At 35.8% G+C, this 19976-nt stretch overlaps 1 protein-coding gene across 1 annotated transcript; it reads left to right on the top strand.

Moving 5' to 3' along the window:
* The first annotated feature begins 13091 nt into the window (after nt 1-13091).
* Nucleotides 13092-17042, top strand: LOC113313293. The gene is made up of 3 exons (XM_026562046.1): nt 13092-14591; nt 15302-15482; nt 16133-17042. The coding sequence occupies exons 1-3, from the start codon at nt 13689-13691 to the stop codon at nt 16693-16695; spliced, it is 1647 nt and encodes a 548-aa protein (XP_026417831.1). The 5' UTR covers nt 13092-13688; the 3' UTR covers nt 16696-17042.
* Nucleotides 17043-19976: the final 2934 nt, after the last annotated feature.

The following is a 19976-nucleotide window of genomic DNA, read 5'->3' as shown; positions in this document are numbered from 1 at the left end:
ACACTTTTAGCTTAGACATATTCATCTAACACTTCTAGATCAAATATGATGATCAATCAATCATGATAGATAATCAAATGAATCTAAATGTGCTTTATGACAGTTGTTCAAATGTTCACTATCTCATACAAATATCCATGAACAATTTGGAGCATATTCGGTTTGGTTTCTGTTACAACATTGCTCGGTCGAACTCGCATGTGTTGTTATCTCAAGCATGTTTGTCAACTTTAGTTGTCAAAACTATATGTCTTGATTTCTAGACTACTTATAGCTAAGCCTCGGTTTAGGACAATTTAGTGTAGTTGAGCTCCAGACTCCATGGCGATCATCTTACGAAGACGAAGAACTACTCAAGGAACCAGTGGAACTTCATCCGACTAAAAGATATGTGGATACTTGAACTTATCTATCACTCAAAAGTCTATCTACTCTATCTCCTACTCTTGAGACAGAGTCGTATAAGTATGATAGTTTTCATACATACACATTTGCTATTTCGATCCGAGTTTACTCGCCTATCTTTTTCTCGAAATATGTGTTGGTAAGCTTTCACTTTAACCACTTTTCATCTTAACTCGTGACGAAAGTCATGATGACGTTTCAATCTTGAAAACAACTTTGATGACGATAGTTGTGAATAACGACTGTTATAACATTATAGAAGAATGTTTCAATGATTGAAATGTGGAGTTGAGATTACGTAACCAACTATGGATATAAGCATATATAGTGTGTTCGCACATTAGCGTATAAATCCATGTTCCGGAAACCAAGTGTGTGCATGTGTGTGCAAACGGTATTGGTGAAGGAGACAGGTTGGGTACGCGTACCCATACGCATACCAGCGGAAGTTTTCGAACCGAAAATTTCTGCTGAGTTTGTAAGTTTGCAAACTGTTAAACCAGTCACCTTAGGTACGCATACCCGTACGCGTACCCACGGAAGTTTTCGACCAAAAATTTCTGCTGAGTTTCTAAACTCAAATCCGGTAGCTATGGTACACGTACCCGTACGCGTACCCAAGCTGGTTATATTTCTTAAATCAGAAGATCATGAACTTAAACAATAAATCAATAAGGAATGCAATCTTTGCAAACCGTGGCTATATTGTTCATGAATTGATTCAAGTGAATCAATCCGATTTTGTTTCAATTGCATCTATTCATAAAGACCTAATAAATTGAACAACTCTTCAACTAGTTCTTATGAGTCATTTGAACTAGTTATGTGAAGAAGATGAATATGGTTAATATGAAAGTGCTTATATGGCTAACCATTGGTTACCTATTTGTGAACCAACTAAGTGTACACGTTTAGGTACGGTTACTCAAACCTAAGTGAAATACATTTCATTTGTGTGTGACAAGCTAAGTTTCGATCTAACGGTTGAAAGATATTAGCTTGGTTAAATCAGGTTTTTCATCTAACACTGAATATTGAATGCTTTGTTACCAAGGTAACTTGGATTGCAAACCCTGATTTAAAAACTATATAAAGGAGACATCTAGCAACTGGAAAAACTAATCTCCATACCTCATGTGTGATACTAGTTGGTTTTGCTAGAGTCGATTCTCCTTTAACCTTAGGTTTATTCTCGAGACCCTGTAGATTAATGACTGAAAGACTTCATTGGGATTGTGAAGCCAGAAGAAACTACTTCTCTTGTAGTTGAGCGATCTGATCTTGCCATTTTCTATCGTACGAGTTCAGTTGAATAATTGACTTGAGATTATATCTCCAATAGGGCAAGATAAAAAGAAATCACAAACATCTTCGTTTCATCGTTTGTGATTCCACAATATCTAGTTTTGCTACCATACGATTTAGATTATTGTGAGGTGATTAATAATTCTAGGTTGTTCTTCGGGAATATAAGTCCGGGTTATCAATTGATTTCTGTTCACCTTGATTTTATCATAAGACGGAACAAAACTCTTAGGTTTATCTATGGGAGACAGATTTATCTATCATCGTAGATTTTTCTGTATGATACAGATTTGTTTATTAAAGTCTTCGACTTTGGGTCGTAGCAACTCTTGGTTGTGGGTGAGATCGGCTAAGGGAATCAAGTGCGTAGTATCCTGCTGGGATCAGAGACGTAAGGAGCGCAATTGTACCTTGAATCAATGTGATATTGATTAGGGTTCAACTACAGTCCAGACCGAAGTTAGTTTGTAGTAGGCTAGTGTCTGTAGCGGATTAATACAGTGTGGTGTTCAATTTGAACTAGGTCCCGGGGTTTTTCTGCATTTGCGGTTTCCTCATTAAGAAAATTTCTGGTGTCTGTGTTATTTCTATTCCGCATTATATTTTGTTATATAATTGAAATATCAAAGGTTGTCCGTTAAGATCAATCAATTAGAATATCCAACCTTTGGTTGTTGATTTAAATTGATTGACACTTGGATATTGGTCTTTGGTACCATCCAAGTTTATCTCTCTAGTATTTGATAAAGACTCGCAGATTTCCTTTTGCTTGAGCATAGATCAAATCGAGAGATTGAGATATTGACTCTTTGATATACTTTTACCTAGATTGAGTCTGACGGTCTAGTTGATTCTATAGAAAGTATATTGGAGTTAGTCCATACAGATTGCTAATCGAAATATTGGGTGAGGTTGTTAGACCCCCGCCTTTTCAGTTTGTAATTGTACAAAGTACTTATACAAGAACCAATTCATGAACATAATGCCACGGTTTGCAAAGCAAGTTCGCATACCTTTATTCATTAAAGTTCCAGGGACTTTAGTTTGCAAACGAACCTGAGTTCATGAGTATGAGTTATCATACTTGACGAGTTTAGAACCTAACCACTGTGTTCACAAACTAAATACGTGAACAACATTTCCGGACTTTCCTAGTCTTGTAGTTCACAAACAATGTTCGCAAACCACAGTTCCGGACCGATCACAAGTAAACCCTTTCGCAAAAAAGAGTCTGGACCTGAACTAGTACTTAACAGTTCGCATACTAGGTATATATACTGTGTTGTATCCAGACATTGGTAGTAGTTTCAAAACTCTCAGTCAATCACTGAAACATCCTTAAAAGACAATTATGGTAATCTTACACATACCACTAGCTTCAAGTAATTTTCAAGTGATTAATTGATCAATACGAAACTTCCCAAGTTAACATCAAATGATTGTCTCACACAAATCATGTAAGACGTTCAAGGTAATTTTCACATGATCATCTTGACTCAATATTTAGTTTCCAACAAATAAATTGTTTACCACTAAACTTGTCAAGTAGATGATGAAGCTTTCTAAGCTTTAAACTTGTATTTCGAGAAATATATAAACGAGATAAACTCGTCTCAAAATTTCAATTGTGTATAACACAAAGTCTATATAGTTATACGACTTAGTCTTATTAGTAGATAGAATTGAATAGACTTCTGAGTGATAGATAAGTTTTAGTCTCCACATACCTTTTGTCGACGAAGTTCCTCCAAGCTCTTCAATAGATCTTCTTCGTCAATTGGTGAAAGCCGTGAAGGTTAAATCTTAACTACACACTTCTATCCTAATCCGAGACATAGTTATAAGTAGACTAGAAATCAAGTATATAGTTTTGATCAACTAAACTTGACAAACAAGCTTGAGATAACAACACTTACGAGTTCGATCGAGCAGTGCTCTAACAGAACTCTAGCCATTTCTTGTGGTGTCTAATCATGTTTGATGAACAACTGAAGAAGAGGGTATTGAGTAATTAACCACTATATTTTCTTCCATTTGGTTGCAATAGAGATACCAAGTTCTATCAGTTTTCAATATTATGAAATTCAACAGGTTCAAATATTTTGTCTTATGTCAATATTGAATTAGATAAGAAACAATTGGATTCAAGTAATCTTGTTAGTACTGCTGGAACTCTTATATTTTTAGATGAAAAAGAGTCATCTTCCTATACTTAGCAATTATGAATCATCTGACAGTTAAACTCACCATGGACCTAAGTATTATTAAACAAATCGATAAACATATATAATAATTCGAATAATGTTTGCTTCCCTTTCTTTTTGTAGAATGAATGTTTGAGTGTTTAGTAGAGTGGCTTCTTTTGAATGTAAAATGAATGTTTAAAAGTTTGTAAAATGAATATTTGAATTGGATTGAATAATAACAATTTCAGGGAGATAAGGTACTTGCAGGGTAAAATAAAAGGGTCGGGGAATTAATTTTGACTAGGTCAATGAAGACGTTGCAAAAATGTAGTAGCGGAAAAAACCTGTTACTAATTTTTTACCAGGAAAATAAGAGTCGGTCAACAATGACCTAGTCAAAAAATTTTCAACTCTACTAAAAATTAAGTAATGGCCCGGCCTTGGTTACTACTTTTGCATTCAACTCATATTTTCATTCTTTGTGCAAAAATTCAGAAATGGCTAATGAATCGGTTGACATATGAATTGACGTATACCGATTCTAGGCAATGTTCTTCGTGTTTCATGAACATCAGCAACAATCGGTATTCTTTAATGCTCGTTTCAACCGATTCTAGTTGAGTTTCAGAAAAACTTGATGAGGAAATTTCGGAGTTTTATAGTTAAATCATTGATGAATCCCTTGTGAAAGGAACTGATGAAAGTGATTTAACTCAATCACTTGAATTGTTTGTCGTCGAAAAAAACTTGAAAAGAAAATAAAAAAAAAAATTCTTATTTTGGATTAGGTTTTAGTATTTAGTTATCATGGAAATTGAAAAAAAAAATGATTAAAGATTGTAAATAGAAATTATTTAGGTTTTTTTCTTTATTTTAGATAATTAGAACAAGGCTAGTGTAAAGGGTAATTTGGTATTTTAACACACTTTAACACCTTATATGTGCTTCTCTAGGTTGGGGAAAGAAAATGATAGGCCTAAATAAAGAACGCGCAATTGGTGGATATGGAAAGTAATTGAGGGATATGAATTTGTATTCCATCCAATAGTTTTGTTAAGGGGTGTTTTTTAGGGGCAAAATTACTAAAATACCATTTAGGTTAATTAAAAACCTATAGAATGACTATAATACCCTTCCATCTAAATAAAAATTTAAATTTAAAAACCAAAAATCATATTCCCCATTTCCTCTTCATTTCCGGCACTTTACGTTAGGGTTCTGAGAAAAAAAATCCATTGTTCTTCATCATTCAAACGAATTTATCGTCGATTCAAAAATATCTATGTTGATTACCCGATCCTATAAACATGCCTCCACGAATGAAACCCAATCTACAATCAAATTCAAAATCAGTAGCTCAACAAAAACAAGAAAAAAGGATTAATCGGATTGCTTTTGAAGAGGAAGAAAAAGATTCAGACCATCAAACTCTCGATAAATGGCTTCTGTGAGAAGGTAAGTGATTTTGAACTGTTTTATAACTGTTTTAATCGATTTAAAGTAGTGGGTTTAGATTAGAATCGCGAACTCTAACTCAAATAGTTCAGTTAAAGTTAATTCCGATATTGAAATTAGTATGAATACCATGCCGGTATAGGGTTTCGATATTGATTTTAGTTTGAATATCATACCAGCATTTGATTTTGGCATTGTTTGTAATTTAAGTTTTATGCCGGCAGTTCTCATTTAGTTTATAAAAAGAACTTAGGAATGTTAAAATTGTCGGCATTGTCGGCATTTCGATTTCTATGCCGGTATCCTATCTCCGCATGGTCGAGCTTCCGATAGATAATGTCGGATTAATTTTAAAAGACTACTGAAAACTCCTTAGTTTTTGCTTGTTAGTCGCAATAGTTTCTTTATCTATTTCAATGTCGTTTTCCTTTCTCGGCATGGTCGATCTTTCGTTAAACAATGTCCGGACATATGCTTCATTGTCGTTATTCAACATATCTATGTCGGCTTTAGATATGATTTTAGTTGTTGTTTATCTATTTTGTATGTCTTTTGATATAGGTATAAATCTAAGGAAATTAAGAAAAAAAAAGTAAAAATGTTGGCGGTAAGAGAATAAAGAAGAACACTCTTGGATCTCCCGAGTCTCTGCCTCCTTAAGGAAAAGAATTTGATCACAAAAAGCGTTTGGGGGCAGGCTCTGTAAGAGGGAAAGTTTGGGAGATTAGGGACTGTAGAAGAATAGTAATCCATGAACGTACTGGAGAATAGGATGATGAGCACGATGAAGAGGAAGATGATGAGGTTTGAGCCAAGCCGACAAGCAAGACAAAATGAATATTTAGAGGAAGACACTGGTCCAAGTGAACAACCAACACAAGGAAAAGGATCGGGACAAGGTGAAGGTGAAGGAGAACCACATCGTACATTTCTATTCACCTCCTCTAAAATAGAATACAAGCTTCACGGATTGCTAAAGATTCATCAGCATTTCTTTCTTCACTTTTATTTACCATTTTCTCCCAAAACCTTTTCTCTCAATTTTTTTTCCTTCTATTTTCATCTCATCCAAAATAATACACTAATAATTTACACAAAATTGGTCAAAAAGACCAAAAGCAAGAATTCCTGGGTGAAATAGATTTCTAGGTTTAGATACTGTTTATATAGCCAAAAATCAGAAATATACTGTTTAAATAATCAATTTGGTTATTTCACCCAGAATATTTTTTATGAATTAATTGGAACATACCAATATGTCCTTATCTTCTTCAAATGTTTACTAGGTTGGGGAAGAACAGAGTAATCTGCAAAAAAACAGAGTACAACAAAAAAAAACAGAATTAATTGCTCTGTTTTACGAATTAATTGCAAGCAAAACAGTGTACGTAAAACATATCAAAAAACAGAGTACGTAAAACAGACTAAAAACAGAGTACGTAAAACAGAGCAAAAAAAAAAACAGAGTACAACAGAAAAAAAAACAGAGTACAGCAAAACAGAGCAAAAAACAGAGTTCTGTTATGTCATGAGTCGGAAACTGCGTGACCCTTGGTGTCATACAGGAGACGAAAGTTCTCGTTCGTCTTGGGAATCGAAACAACATATATTAAGGTTGACAAAGAAGCAATATCAGGGTTTCACATACTTTTAAGGTCAAGACATGGTAACCAGCATACATTAAGGGACATGAAACAAACATATGGGGCTCAGTAAGAAAGCATATAAAACAACTTCCACAATAATGAATTATCTCCTAAAGAGGTGCACATTTTCTATGCCCATCAAAATGCTGTAGGTAGGAAGAAGGTTAAGAACAATCCTTTGGAGATATGCTCAAAAGTTAAAAATGTCTTGATTCAAGAGAACTACTAGGCAAGGAGCCAATTTACTAATGTCATTCTTTTTCATAGATAACATTTGTCCATGGAAACATGTATAGAAAAATGAGACTAAACGGAAGAAACAGATAAAGGAGGATATTATACACACATACCCATGAATCCAGATGGATAGGTCTTGTCTGTCCGCACTTTTCCATCAAAAAGAATGTGCCTTTGAATCAAAATAGCAATAACCTCACGGTATGTAAGGGCGTACTTCAACCTGTTTCGCAGGATAAGAATCAAGGGAAGACATTCCCTGGATTTGTGTGGACCTGATGATGGCTTGGGAGCCTACACAACAAAATTTTTCGCATAGCGAGTAAGTATCCCAACCTTTCCAGCCATACGCAAATTTAAAAACTAAATCGATCATTTACTTACAAATGCGCCTCCAAGTTAGTGTTTCGGCCATCTTCTTCCAAGCCTGCTCAAGAATATGTCATTTATAGCCACGAAATGGTGCATTCGTGAATATCGCCAGAAGCAAGAGCTTTAACGTTCCCTTGCGCCACGAACAACATTTCAAGTACCACATCCCACATGGTTAACTCCTTATCCTCCCCCACACACTAACTCCAACCCATGTCCCCTTCAGGGATGTATCCACCAATAGTACCCTAACATTCATGCCCACTTACATGGGCGAAACCAAATTCCACCAAACATAAAACTGGATGAAACCAGTTTCATCTGAGTTTAAAAATGAGGGAAACTAAACTCAACCCGATCTAACACACAATGAAACCAGTTTCATCCTATATTAGACATAGGTGAAGCTAAATTCAAGCCAACGTAACATTAAATGAAACTATTACCATCCTAGTTTAAACATGGGTGAAACCAAATTCAATCCACTGTTGAATTAGATGAAACTAGTTTCATCCTGGTTCAAACATGGATGAAAACAAAATTCTATTCAATCTAAGAAAGGATGAAACCAGTTTCATCCTAGTTTAAATTTGTACGGAAACAAATTCCACCAAACATAAAACTGGATGAAACCAGTTTCATCTGAGTTTAAAAATGAGTGAAACTAAACTCAACCCGATCTAACACACAATGAAACCAGTTTCATCCTATATTAGACATAGGTGAAGCTAAATTCAAGCCAACGTAACATTAGATGAAACCATTATCATCCTAGTTTAAACATGGGTGAAACCAAATTCAATCCACTGTTGAATTGGATGAAACTGGTTTCATCCTGGTTCAAACATGGATGAAAACAAAATTCTATTCAATCTAAGAAAGGATGAAACCAGTTCAATTTAACTCAATTTAAAACGGGATGAAACCAGTTTCATCCTAGTGTAAATGTGGATGGAACCAAATTCAGTTTCATCCTAATCATTAGAATTAGGTATACCAATATATCACATATTAAACCTGGATGAAAGTAGTTTCATCCGAGTTTAAACCTGCTGAAACTGCAGATTAAACCTGGATGAAACTAATTTCATCCTATTTTATAGTAACATGGTTCACCAATAACAACTCAATGCAACTTCACAGCATACACACCAATTTCACAATAAATTTCAGGTTTACAAAAACTTTGACCAGATTTAATAGAACTTAAATGTATGATTTCAGTTTCGTCCAATTTTAAATGGGTAATGTGCAAAATTGCCTTAAAAATTAAGCATGTGAGAAGATTAGGGTGAAATTAAGAAGCAGATGAAACCAATTTCAAAATCATAAAAAAATAAATCAAAGAAAACCTAAAATTAATAGATAGAAATGGTAATTACCCCGTTTGCGGTGATGATTAAGCGATTAATTGGATAGGGTTTTTGGTGGTGATGTTGATTCGTGAAGATGAAACTAACTAGGGTTTATTGGGTGGTGGTGGATGTCGAATATCAAGATTCGGTGTTTTGTGGAAGTGAATCATTCTTAAAGACCCTGAAAATGGTGGAGGAAGGTGGTGGTGTTGGCTGTACTTGTTGTAGATGGTGGTGGTTGTAGTTATTGTCGATGGTGGTGGTGGTAGTTGTGGTCATAGTTCATGATGGTGGTGGCGGAGAAAGAGAAGGAGTAATAACCATATGGTGGTGTTAGAGTTTTTGGTGGTGACGATGATGGAGAACTCGGAGAAAATTTGGATCTGGTTTTGATGGGAAGAAGAATGAGTATCGTTTGTAATGGGAAATGGGAAAAGATAATGGAGAAGAGGGGTATAATGGTCTCTTTCCTTAACTGTCCATCTCATCCAGACCCTATTCTTACCCGTCCATTTGACCCAGAAAAATTATATTTTTGACTATATAGCCCATTTTCTGAATAATTTATCTAATAACTTAATAAATTAGCTAATTATAATTAATCACTAAACATAACTAGTGAGGATAAATAAGGAATTAGTTTAAATATATGGATAGGATGACTCTAATTTACTATTTAAGCCTCCGATTTATCCTATTATCATATCCCAAAATCGCATACTAAATAAAACCAATAAGCCCCACTCGAGGAGTCAATTTAAATCACTTCCACTTATTTATTTATTTTTGCTGAAAATGATATTGTTTTTTTCCGTTTGTTTTTCTTGGCTTTCAAATTTTATAAGAAGTTTTGAATTTCCATCCTACCATCAGTAAGAATCATCTTTTTATCCACAAACCTTGGTACGTACCGAGTTGACTGTCAAAAGCAAAAGCAACACCCTGCTTAGATGATCCAAATACAGTATTGATATACTAATCTAATTGTACTCCTCACCGCAACACCTTCAGACACAAAACTCACTTGTACAAATGGCAACACACAAGTGACCTACAGGTACTACAGGTGCCCACTATATTAACCTCCCTCTTCATAGTTTTTGAATTAAAGTTGCGATCTTGTGAAAGACAGATATGATGATGGATATGATCACAGCTTGGATTTTTACGTAGCACGTACTAAAAAACTATGCCTCGAAGGACATTTGCATGAGTAAAAGAGAACCAAGAAAAAGCAAGCGAGTAAGAAAGAAAGTGACTGAGCATAGAGGTCAAATGGAGAGTAGTCAGAGGATCTGTGTGGGTGCCAGTAGTAAATATCATCTAACGGTTGGAAAACAGGTTACAAATAAAGATCACATCAGGATCTTTTTTGGCGACTGTTTGTGTTACAGAGCCATTGGCACGCGCGAGCCTTATTAGCTTTGTCGTTTTCTCAGCGTTTCGGCTGTAGTGCCGCCGGTGCGTCAAATTACGATCATATCCCTGTTGATTGTTTATGATTTCTCGTGATAAAAACGCTTGATGCGTAAAAATATCACGATATATAGAGTATAATATTTTTTTTTTAAATTGATCAAAACAAAATAAGAAAAGAAAAAAAAATTGTAGTTAAAACGTCGTCAACGATCTCCAGAGTCGTTATCTGAAGAAGGGAAGTAAATGAAGTTTGCTTTACGAAAAAAAAAGATAGAAAATTTAATGAAGTTTTAAAAGAAAAACACATATATACCGAGGGAGGGTCCGTATCTTCTGTGCCAAAGCATTGGTGAGCCACCTGTGCCAAGCCAATAAATTGGTGACACCTGTTCCATTTGATTTGTAACAGCAAAGCCGGGTGGAGTTTCCTTTTTCTACTCTTCTCTGTTTACAAATCAAATGGAACAGGTGTCACCAATTTATTGGCTTGGCACAGGTGGCTCACCAATGCTTTGGCATAGAAGATACGAACCCACCGAGGAATGTAATTTAGTTAAATATCAAGGCTTAATTGGGGTCCTGAAAAATAACTGGGCCCCTAACTACAGGCAAGAAAAAGGTCATGAAATAGTAATTGAGGGTTATCCCTTATCCTTTTTTTAAATGGCTAAACTACCCCTAATCATTAGTGCTAATTAGTGATTAAGTTAAGTTAATAAATTGGTAATGATTTAGTTGGATTAAAATCAGATTTAGGGATTAAATCTTATTATATGAAAAATTGTGTTTTTTGTGTTGGAGAGAGGAAGAAAGTGAGTTTTGGGAGAAAATTTAGGGGTATTTGAAATGAGTGATTCTAGTGGAGGAAATGATGTAGGTGAAGATTCAAACAACATACATGATTGTGTTGATGGTGAGATGTTAATAGAGGAAGCTTTGATAAATGATGCAAATGAAGATCCTATTGCTCAAAATGAAGGAACCAATCCTCAAAATGAAGAACCCGGAACTCAAAACAATCAGGTAAACTGCCTATACTCTTCAAATTGCATGAATGGTGCTCCAAGTGGTCAATTCATGGTCGATATGGAACTGCTCAGAGTGAGGGTCGTTAGGTCAGGAGGGTAATAAACCAACGACCCTGATGAGTCGTCAATGATTTGTCACAACTGTTGACGACTCCAACCTGCAACTTTTACAAGTTATGAAAAATCGTCAACCAAGTGTGATAGCATTGACGACTCCATCTAGTTAGGTCATCTAGAGTCGTTAACTCAATATGTTTAGAACCCGACGACTCAAAAAAAAAAAAGTTCAAGGGTCGTTAGAAAAAAAGAAGAAGCTAAAACGACCCTTAGAAATAATTGACGATTCTGATTATTCATTGACGATTCGCAAAGTAAAATTGATGATTCAATTGCTTTCTATTGACGACCCTTACACTTTTGTTGACAAAGGAGTTGTATATGAAGGGTGCTGAGTCGTAAATTTCATAAATTGGTCGTCAACATAGGATCGTTAACTAATTATTAATTAATTAACGACCCTTTCATTTTTTCAAACAGAGAGGTGGTTTGGCATAAACACAGAGACGTTTAAGAAAAAAACTTCGTAACCAACGACTCATAAATTGGTAAGGTCGTTTTCACCTCCACCCTAATGGTTAACGATTTTTCATAAATTTCACATGCAAATCAAAAATCGTTAAGCAACAAAACTTCGATGTTAACGACCTTTTTTCTGAAACTGTAATTATAAATCGGATGAAAAAAAGTTTCTCCACAGTCGTTAATGAAGAAAATGGGGACGATAGGGAGAGGGAGGGGAGGAGAAGAAGAAGAATTTTGGGTTGGAATGAAAATTGGGGGCCTATCTTAAGTGTTAATAGGATTTTAGGGTTAGTTTTTTAGAAAAGGGTAAAATGGTATTTTCACCATCATTTTGGAAGCCCCTAACTTTTCTGGTGTGGGTATAAATTTAGTGAGACCCCAATTATTTTCCAGGAGTCCAATTAATCTTTCAATAACTTAAATATGTACATCTGATGATATAATTCTAGTGAATCCCCCAGTACAGATTGCACGAGCAATGGTTTTTTAATGGTATGGTCCATAACATAACGTACAAAACTTCTGTTACTACTAATAGAGGTCAATTATCTCATCTACCTTCTTAATGATATACATGAAAGAAGAATGGTGTTTTGTTAGTTGCCAGGTTCAAATTTCAAATTCTTGAGCTCATTTTGGTTTACGTCTGGTTGTTAAGCGATAGAGAAATATGCTAAATGTCCCGCTGAGAATGGCATTAAATTTGAGCAGGTTGATAGAATGAATTATTATTGTCCAGTTTGACTGAGATTTTCTAACTCACTAAGGCAAGTATATTCCACAGTTGATTTCAAAATCGTTTGTTGGCGTTGGTAGTTTTTGGGAAAATTTGTAAGACTATTTTCAACTGTATTCATGAATTGAGTTCACCGATAAGGAAAATGCCACCCTTCATTTTTATTCTCATCAAAAGAAGAAGAAAAAAGTTAAGGAAGCTGAAGCTGAACCTGAATTCCGTCGAACGGTCACCCCCTTCGGAAACCAGCAATGTATTCTACCACTTAATAAAGAAAAATGTTTTGTAATATTGACAGATATGAATGCAAAACGTGAAGTGAGATATTTTGATGATTTTCATTTGAGGTAACATTTCAATTTGTGGAGCAAATTAACAAGTTATTTTGATTGGGTATGTGAGTACAAAGCAGCGTATATCGAGTACCCCATCATCATCATTACCAGTACTCCATTAATCTAATTATTCATTATTTGCATTTCATTCGAAAACACAAGGCATCTCTCAACAACCAAAATCTCACGATTAAATTACTCGTGGATTACTACTAGTGCATTCTCAGGAATGATTTTAGTATTAAGAAAAAGATTAACTCTAATTATGGCGGGTTCTTAACTTCTCTCTTTGTTTCCAGCTAGACAGCGCGTATAACTCGATAAAAAGGAAACTTTCTCGCTCGCACTCTCGCGCATCCTGTGACCGAGTCTCTGCAAAAATAACTCCAAACTTGCAGTTTGTTTCTGTGATTGTGATTTTTTTGTTTTTTAAAATCTTCGTCCTCTCCATTTCTCGAAACCATAAAAACCCAGATTTGAAACCAGAACCCTCCTCATTCTTCTACCTTACCTTCTCTGTATCTCTCCCTATCTAAAAACTATTTCCACCCACACTATTATTAGCAATTCTCACTATAAACTCATCTGTTCATAAGAATTTCGTTCAAGTTGAATTCATTGTTAGTGATGACGGGTTCTAGTAATAAACAACATTTACTAAGACAGTTACTAGATGAAGATCAAGAACCATTTATATTGAAGAACTACATTGATGAGAAACGTTACTTACTCAAGAGATCATCATCATTGGTATTAGCGACCAAAGCACACTTACAGGTTAAAAGAAGAAAACCCATTTCAGAAATGAGAAGAAAAAATTCTTGTTTCTTCTCCTTTCATGATTCTCCCGACGTTAAAATGTCTCCTCTGTTTTCACCGATTAAAAGCAGCCCATATAGAAGTCCAAACATCAACAGTAATAATACCAATAACAATAAAACCCTTTTCGTTCATATCCCTTCTAGAACTGCTGCTTTATTACTTGATGCTGCTTTAAGGATTCAAAAACAATCTGTGGCAAAAAAACCTAAAAATACTGGGTTTGGGTTCTTTGGTACGATGTTGAAGAGAATAACTAACCGAAAACGGAAGAATCTTACTCTGGATAATGATGAGATTAAAGTTTCTGTGAAGGATATTTTGAAATGGGATTCTACTAATGGCCGTAAGAGAATCACAGATGAGATGATGGAAGTTACAAAAGCAGAGGATTCGGACGATGAAATTAGGGCTTCTGATATGGGTTTTTCATGTTCTTGTAATAACAGTAGAGTTAGCAGCAGTGCTTGGTCTGAAAGTAATGAAGAAAAATCATTAGATTTAGAGACTTCTAGCAGTAGGTCTGATGAAGATTCTGATGAAGATGATTTTGTGGAAGAACATATCAGAGGAGATTTTTGTTCTACATATGAGAAAGAATTTTGTTCAAGTCCATTTAGATTTTTTCTTGATAATTCTTCATCCCCTACCGGTCAAATTACACCGGAATTTAGGTCTCCGGTATCTTCCCCGGCTCGCCTCAAAAAGCAGGTTTGCTTTCTTTCTTTTTTACCACTTTCGCTTTTATTTGGATAATTTAATTTTATTTTATTACTACAGTACTATTTAAGATAAAAACGTGACTCGGGAAATGGACGAGTCAAGGCTCAATTCTGACTCGAGTGATTTAAATACTATTCATTTTGTACCATAATCTGAAAAAGAAAAAAACACAACTGGAAAAGTTTCTGATTCTTTACTTCTGAAACCTGAAAGCCTGATTCATCGAAAACTGAGGCATCCGTATTTATGATCAGTTTTGTTTTTTCTTTGACTCGGCGAGGACGACATGATAACCGAGTTAAAATGTATAAACTGGCTGATTTGTTGAGCTGTCGGTGGCCTATACTTACCATATGACGTCTATACCCCCTGTGAATTTTAATTAAAGATTCAAACCAAGAGTATTTAATGTCATTTGTTTTTTTTTTATATTTTCACGATCCACATCCGTTCCCATGATTTGTTGTTAGAAAATGACAATGTAGAGTTTTGTTCCATTGGTTGGTTTATGCGTTATAGAACACGACAATATATTTGTAACAAATTTTGTTGTCTAAAAATGGATCTTTACAATATTATTTCAAAGTCAATAATAGTCAAAGAAACATGTTTTTGAATCAAAATTAGTTCGATTCTTAATATTATTAGATGATTATACAACTAACACTAATCAACCAGTTTATATTTTAAATGTTTAGGTTGTAGAGAGCCAAGAAGGAGAACTGCATTGCTCAGGAAATGACTTGGAAGAAGATGAAAAAGAACAATTTAGTCCTGTCTCTGTTTTGGAACCTCAGTTCGAAGAAGATGACGATGAGCAAGAAGAGGAGGAAGAAAATGATGGGTCCGAAATGGAACGTAGCTTTGCCAATGTTCACAGTAAGTAGTAGTATGCGTGAAATAAATTCTAGTTTATTGTATTGTCAGTTTTCTCAGTGATTTAAGCATTTTTCGGAAAGTAACTTGAGAAACTTTCTTGTTCGAGTTTTAGGCTGAGAATGCATGACCACTCATGAATCAATCACATTTTCCCTTGCTTGTTCATCATGAAAATGACATGTTTATTCCTACATCGCCGATCATGATGGATTATGACACCCAAAGGTTATAGTGACAGAAACATATATGAAAACCTAGTACCACCTTATAATTTCAGAGTCTGGACATGAGCAAAACCAGTAGTGGTTAGGACTGGAACTCTAGCTAGGTCCCCACTCCACGGCTGCAACTTTCCTAAACCATGTGGAAGATGATGACTAGCATGGACAATTCAGTCTGATATTCAGCATATTCTTGGGTCATTTTGTTATAGATGAGGTATAGGAAGTATGGTTTTAGATGTGGCCCTGATATGCAGTATAGCAGAAAAATGAGTTTGGTACTGTTCTCACTTCTCTGGTTCAAAAACATGTTAATGACTTGTATAGTTGTTTTCATCATTACACCATCTGACTACATTTTTATTGCTGGAACATATTCTTTCAAACATTATACATTTGGTTTTATTAATTTGTTGGGTAAATTTACAGGAGCAAGACAACAATTACTACACAAACTCCGCCGATTTGAGCGACTGGCTGAATTAGATCCTATCGAACTTGAAAAGAGAATCGCAGAGGAAGAGGATGCTGAGGAAGAACTATATGGCTCTGAGGGTGATGATAGTGAAGATGAAATGGTATCAGATAACTATAAAGGAGATTCGTTTGTTAAACAACTTCTGGTTGAAACAAGCTTATGTACAATCATTGACGGACGTATTCCTTCAGACATGAGAAGACTAGTTTTAGATCTAATGACTGAAGTAGAAGATGAAGAGGAATGTGTGATGTCCCCATCGGTCTCACCCGACGACAGGGAGATGATAATGACGAACAAGCTAAAAAAAAGATTAGATTCGTGGAAAGAAGTTGAATCTAACACAATTGACATGATGGTTGAATTGGACTTCAGAAGGGAGAGTGACAAATGGCGTAAAAATCAAGAACAAGTGAAAGAAACAGCTATTGCAATCGAGTTGGACATCTTTAGTTACTTGGTGAAGGAGCTGTCAGAAGAACTTGTTCATTCTGGTCATCAGAATTCTCTATAGGGTAATGCGATGCAATGCATACTAGTTAGTAGGTAGTATAAGTTAATTACTGATTGATCGGCCCATAGGTTGATCTCAGTCTTAAAACAAATCTAAATCTGCTTAATTTTTTTTATTTTACTGGAGCGAAGGTAGTATTCTAACACATGTACTGAGTGGGGGGTGGGGTGATTCAGTTAACCAAGCAGATCAGAAAACAAAAATATTAGCAAACAGATCGTTTGTTTAGTAGTGAAATTTGCAGAGCATTATCCATGTATGTATTGGCTGTGATAATGTTGCATGTATATGTACTTCTAGACTACTATGTCAAATATATCCGGTGCCCGTTCTTCTTTTTTACTCTTCTCTCCATCTATATGCATACGATGTTAGTTAGCATTTTTGTCTTGGTTTGAATCCTTAGCTATGTGTTTCTTCGTGGCTCTGTGGACCTAGAAAGATATACCATCATTTTTAGTAAGTTGAATAGGGCCTGAAGGTAACATGTTTTAACTCTTCTCATATGAGAACCTGTGAGTCTCGAGTGGACACTGCAGCCTCTGGAAGTTTTATAAAACAAGAAATGAATGGATCTTAATTTGTCTCGGAGCGGATTTACATTCAGATCTCGGTGCAGGAAACAAAACAAACGATGCTACCTTGGTAGTAAAAAATGAAGTTAGGATAAGAAATACTGAGATCTAGACATTGGCGCATTGCGAGAGTATACTTGCTAGCATCTCCATTAAATGAAGGCATTGACGCATTGCGATGAGTGAGAGGAGATGTACAGTGCAGTTTGGGAGTGGTGGGGATGAGGTTATTGTCTCCATTTAAGTAGAGATGTTGGCCAGTCAAGTGACATCTGGTCCTTTGAGTCATCACCATGTGTAATACTACTAGTCTACTGCTACAGTAGCCAATCTAATTTTTGTGCCGACGAACTTCATTTTCTAATTCCCGGTCGCATTCTCACCAACTCGTACAGAAGTTGTCTCACTAGTTGGTTTCTTTTAATCCTTAATGTGATACAGAAAAACACACAGTTCAAAAGGAGTAGTCAATTTTTATTACGGGGGAAATGATGCTCAGCACCAGATGGCTTTTCCAGGAATTGGACAGGTGCCCAGCTAAGACTCGGAGATCGGGAAAAGACAAGCAGAGGCAATAGCATTTTTGGTGGCTGTACACTGGTTTAGGGAGCTTCTCCCGATTACCGTTGTTTCTGGGATGTGATTGAAGCCATAACTGACAATGAATCACAAGCCTAGATAGGTCGAGGAGTTATTCAAGACGTCAGACGGTCACTTAACCATATCAATGGATAGATATGGAGTTTTGTTAAAGGATCTTTTTGTCTTGAGAAATGGAATCATCTGCCTTATTTTATAGCTAAGCCGATACATCCATTTGAAACCTAAACAACGTCCAAATTTTCTTTATTGCTTAGTAGATGGTATTGATCCTAACTGCAGGAAAACTTGCAACTACATCCAAAACCACTAGGCAAAGAAAGATTCAAGCAAGTATAAGTTCAATGAGGATAGCTAAGACAGTGAAACAAGCGAAGTCAAAGATATAAATGATTTATATAGTTCGGCGCTAAAACCAACGTGATGTTTTCACCAAGTATTTGCCGATCGGCTATTTCAAAGAAAAGGAGTTGTGTTAATTGGACTAAAGTTAATCTCCCAAAGAGCAGAGGTGGTATTGGTATTAAAAAGTTAAAGCTTGTTAATAATGCCTTACATTGCAAGTGGATTTGGAGATACGGAGCTGAGAAGAAAGCACTTTGGAGGCAATTGGTGTTTCACAAATTTGGAGGTGTTGAGATTATTGTCCCATATTATCTGGGCATCTAAAGATCCTACGACTTATAATCCCTAGGGCCTCTCCACTCATTGCTAATTGGCTTTGAGTTGGATGCTCGTATCATAACATGGTATCAGAGCAGGCAATTTGTGACGAGTCATCGACCGCGCTTTTACTCCGCGTCGCCCGATTTAATTTTATCCACGTGTTAGACCCAACGAGGCTACACGTGAGGGGGTGTATTGAGATTATTAGTCCCATATTGTCTGGGCATCTAAAGATCCTGCGGCTTATAATCCCCTAGGGCCTCTCCACTCATTTCCAATTGGTTTTGAGTTGGATGCTCGTATTCTAACATGATATTATTAGTCCCGCATTGTCTGGGCAGTCTAAGATCCTGCAGTTTATAATCCTTTGGGCCTCTCCACTCATTACCAATTGATTTTGAGTTGGATGCCCGTATTCTAACATGGTATCAGAGCAGGCTATTTGTGTAGAGTCGTTTGACCGCACCATTGCTCCGCGTCACCCGATTTATTGTCCACGTGTTAGACCCAACGAGGCTACACGTGAGGGGGCGTGTTGAGATTATTAGTCCCGCATTGTCTGGGCAATCTAAGATCCTGCAGTTTATACTCCTTTGGTACTCTCCACTCATTGCCAATTGGTTTTGAGTTGGATGCCCGTATTTTAACATGAGGTAATCTTAACTTTCATCTAAATCTATGGGTCACAACTTACGGGGTGGTATTTTGAAATCTAGGAATCATATTATTCAAAACACTAGATTTCATTTGATGGTTGCAGTATTATTTTTCGGAAAGACAGATAGCTAGGCAATAACACTTCGCAACTTGCTTTTCCATCTCTTTATAATATATCCAAAAAGAAAACTGACACAATCAGAGAATGCATTTCTTATGTTTATGCCTGGGATTTAGATTTCAAAAGGAACTTAAATGAGAATGAAATGGGTGAAGTGGTTCGTTTATTACAAACTCTTGGAGACCCGACTGATGTTGTGGGTGATTCAAATTTGATGATACTAGACAATGCGATGCAGGGAGTGATTTCAATGTTGCCAATTGTTATGAGTCTTTGGATGTTGATGGTTATCTCATTTTCCCTCACAAACAAGTATGGAATTCTCGAGTTTCTTTAAAAGTATCTTTTCTAGTATGGACTTTGTGTTATAATGAAGTTCCTACTTTAGATTTTCTTTTCAAGACGGGTAAATCAAATACAGACAGATGCCTTTTCTGTAGTACTGAACAGGAGAATAATATGCATCTTTTCCTTCATTGTTCTAAAACATCTACGATCTGGAATTATTTTTTGGATTCTTTCGGGTATGATTGGGCTTTTGCTGATAGTGTTAAATCTACTCTTTGGGAATGCCTATCAAGAAGAGTATGGATATGAAGAAGAAGTTGTGGGGTCGACTTATTCCTTTTGCCATTTGGTGGACAATCTGGAAAGAAAGAAAT

This window comes from Papaver somniferum, chromosome 9 (genome assembly GCF_003573695.1).
Source record: "Papaver somniferum cultivar HN1 chromosome 9, ASM357369v1, whole genome shotgun sequence".
In the NCBI taxonomy this organism is placed as follows: domain Eukaryota; kingdom Viridiplantae; phylum Streptophyta; class Magnoliopsida; order Ranunculales; family Papaveraceae; genus Papaver; species Papaver somniferum.
This window is presented reverse-complemented; position numbering and strand designations above follow the sequence as displayed.

Coding starts and splice junctions, on each gene's coding strand:
- LOC113313293 (XM_026562046.1), top strand. CDS start 13,689: ATGACGGGTTCTAGTAATAAACAACATTTACTAAGACAGTTACTAGAT. Junction 14,592..15,301: donor CGGCTCGCCTCAAAAAGCAG/GTTTGCTTTCTT, acceptor TTAAATGTTTAG/GTTGTAGAGAGCCAAGAAGG. Junction 15,483..16,132: donor TAGCTTTGCCAATGTTCACA/GTAAGTAGTAGT, acceptor GTAAATTTACAG/GAGCAAGACAACAATTACTA.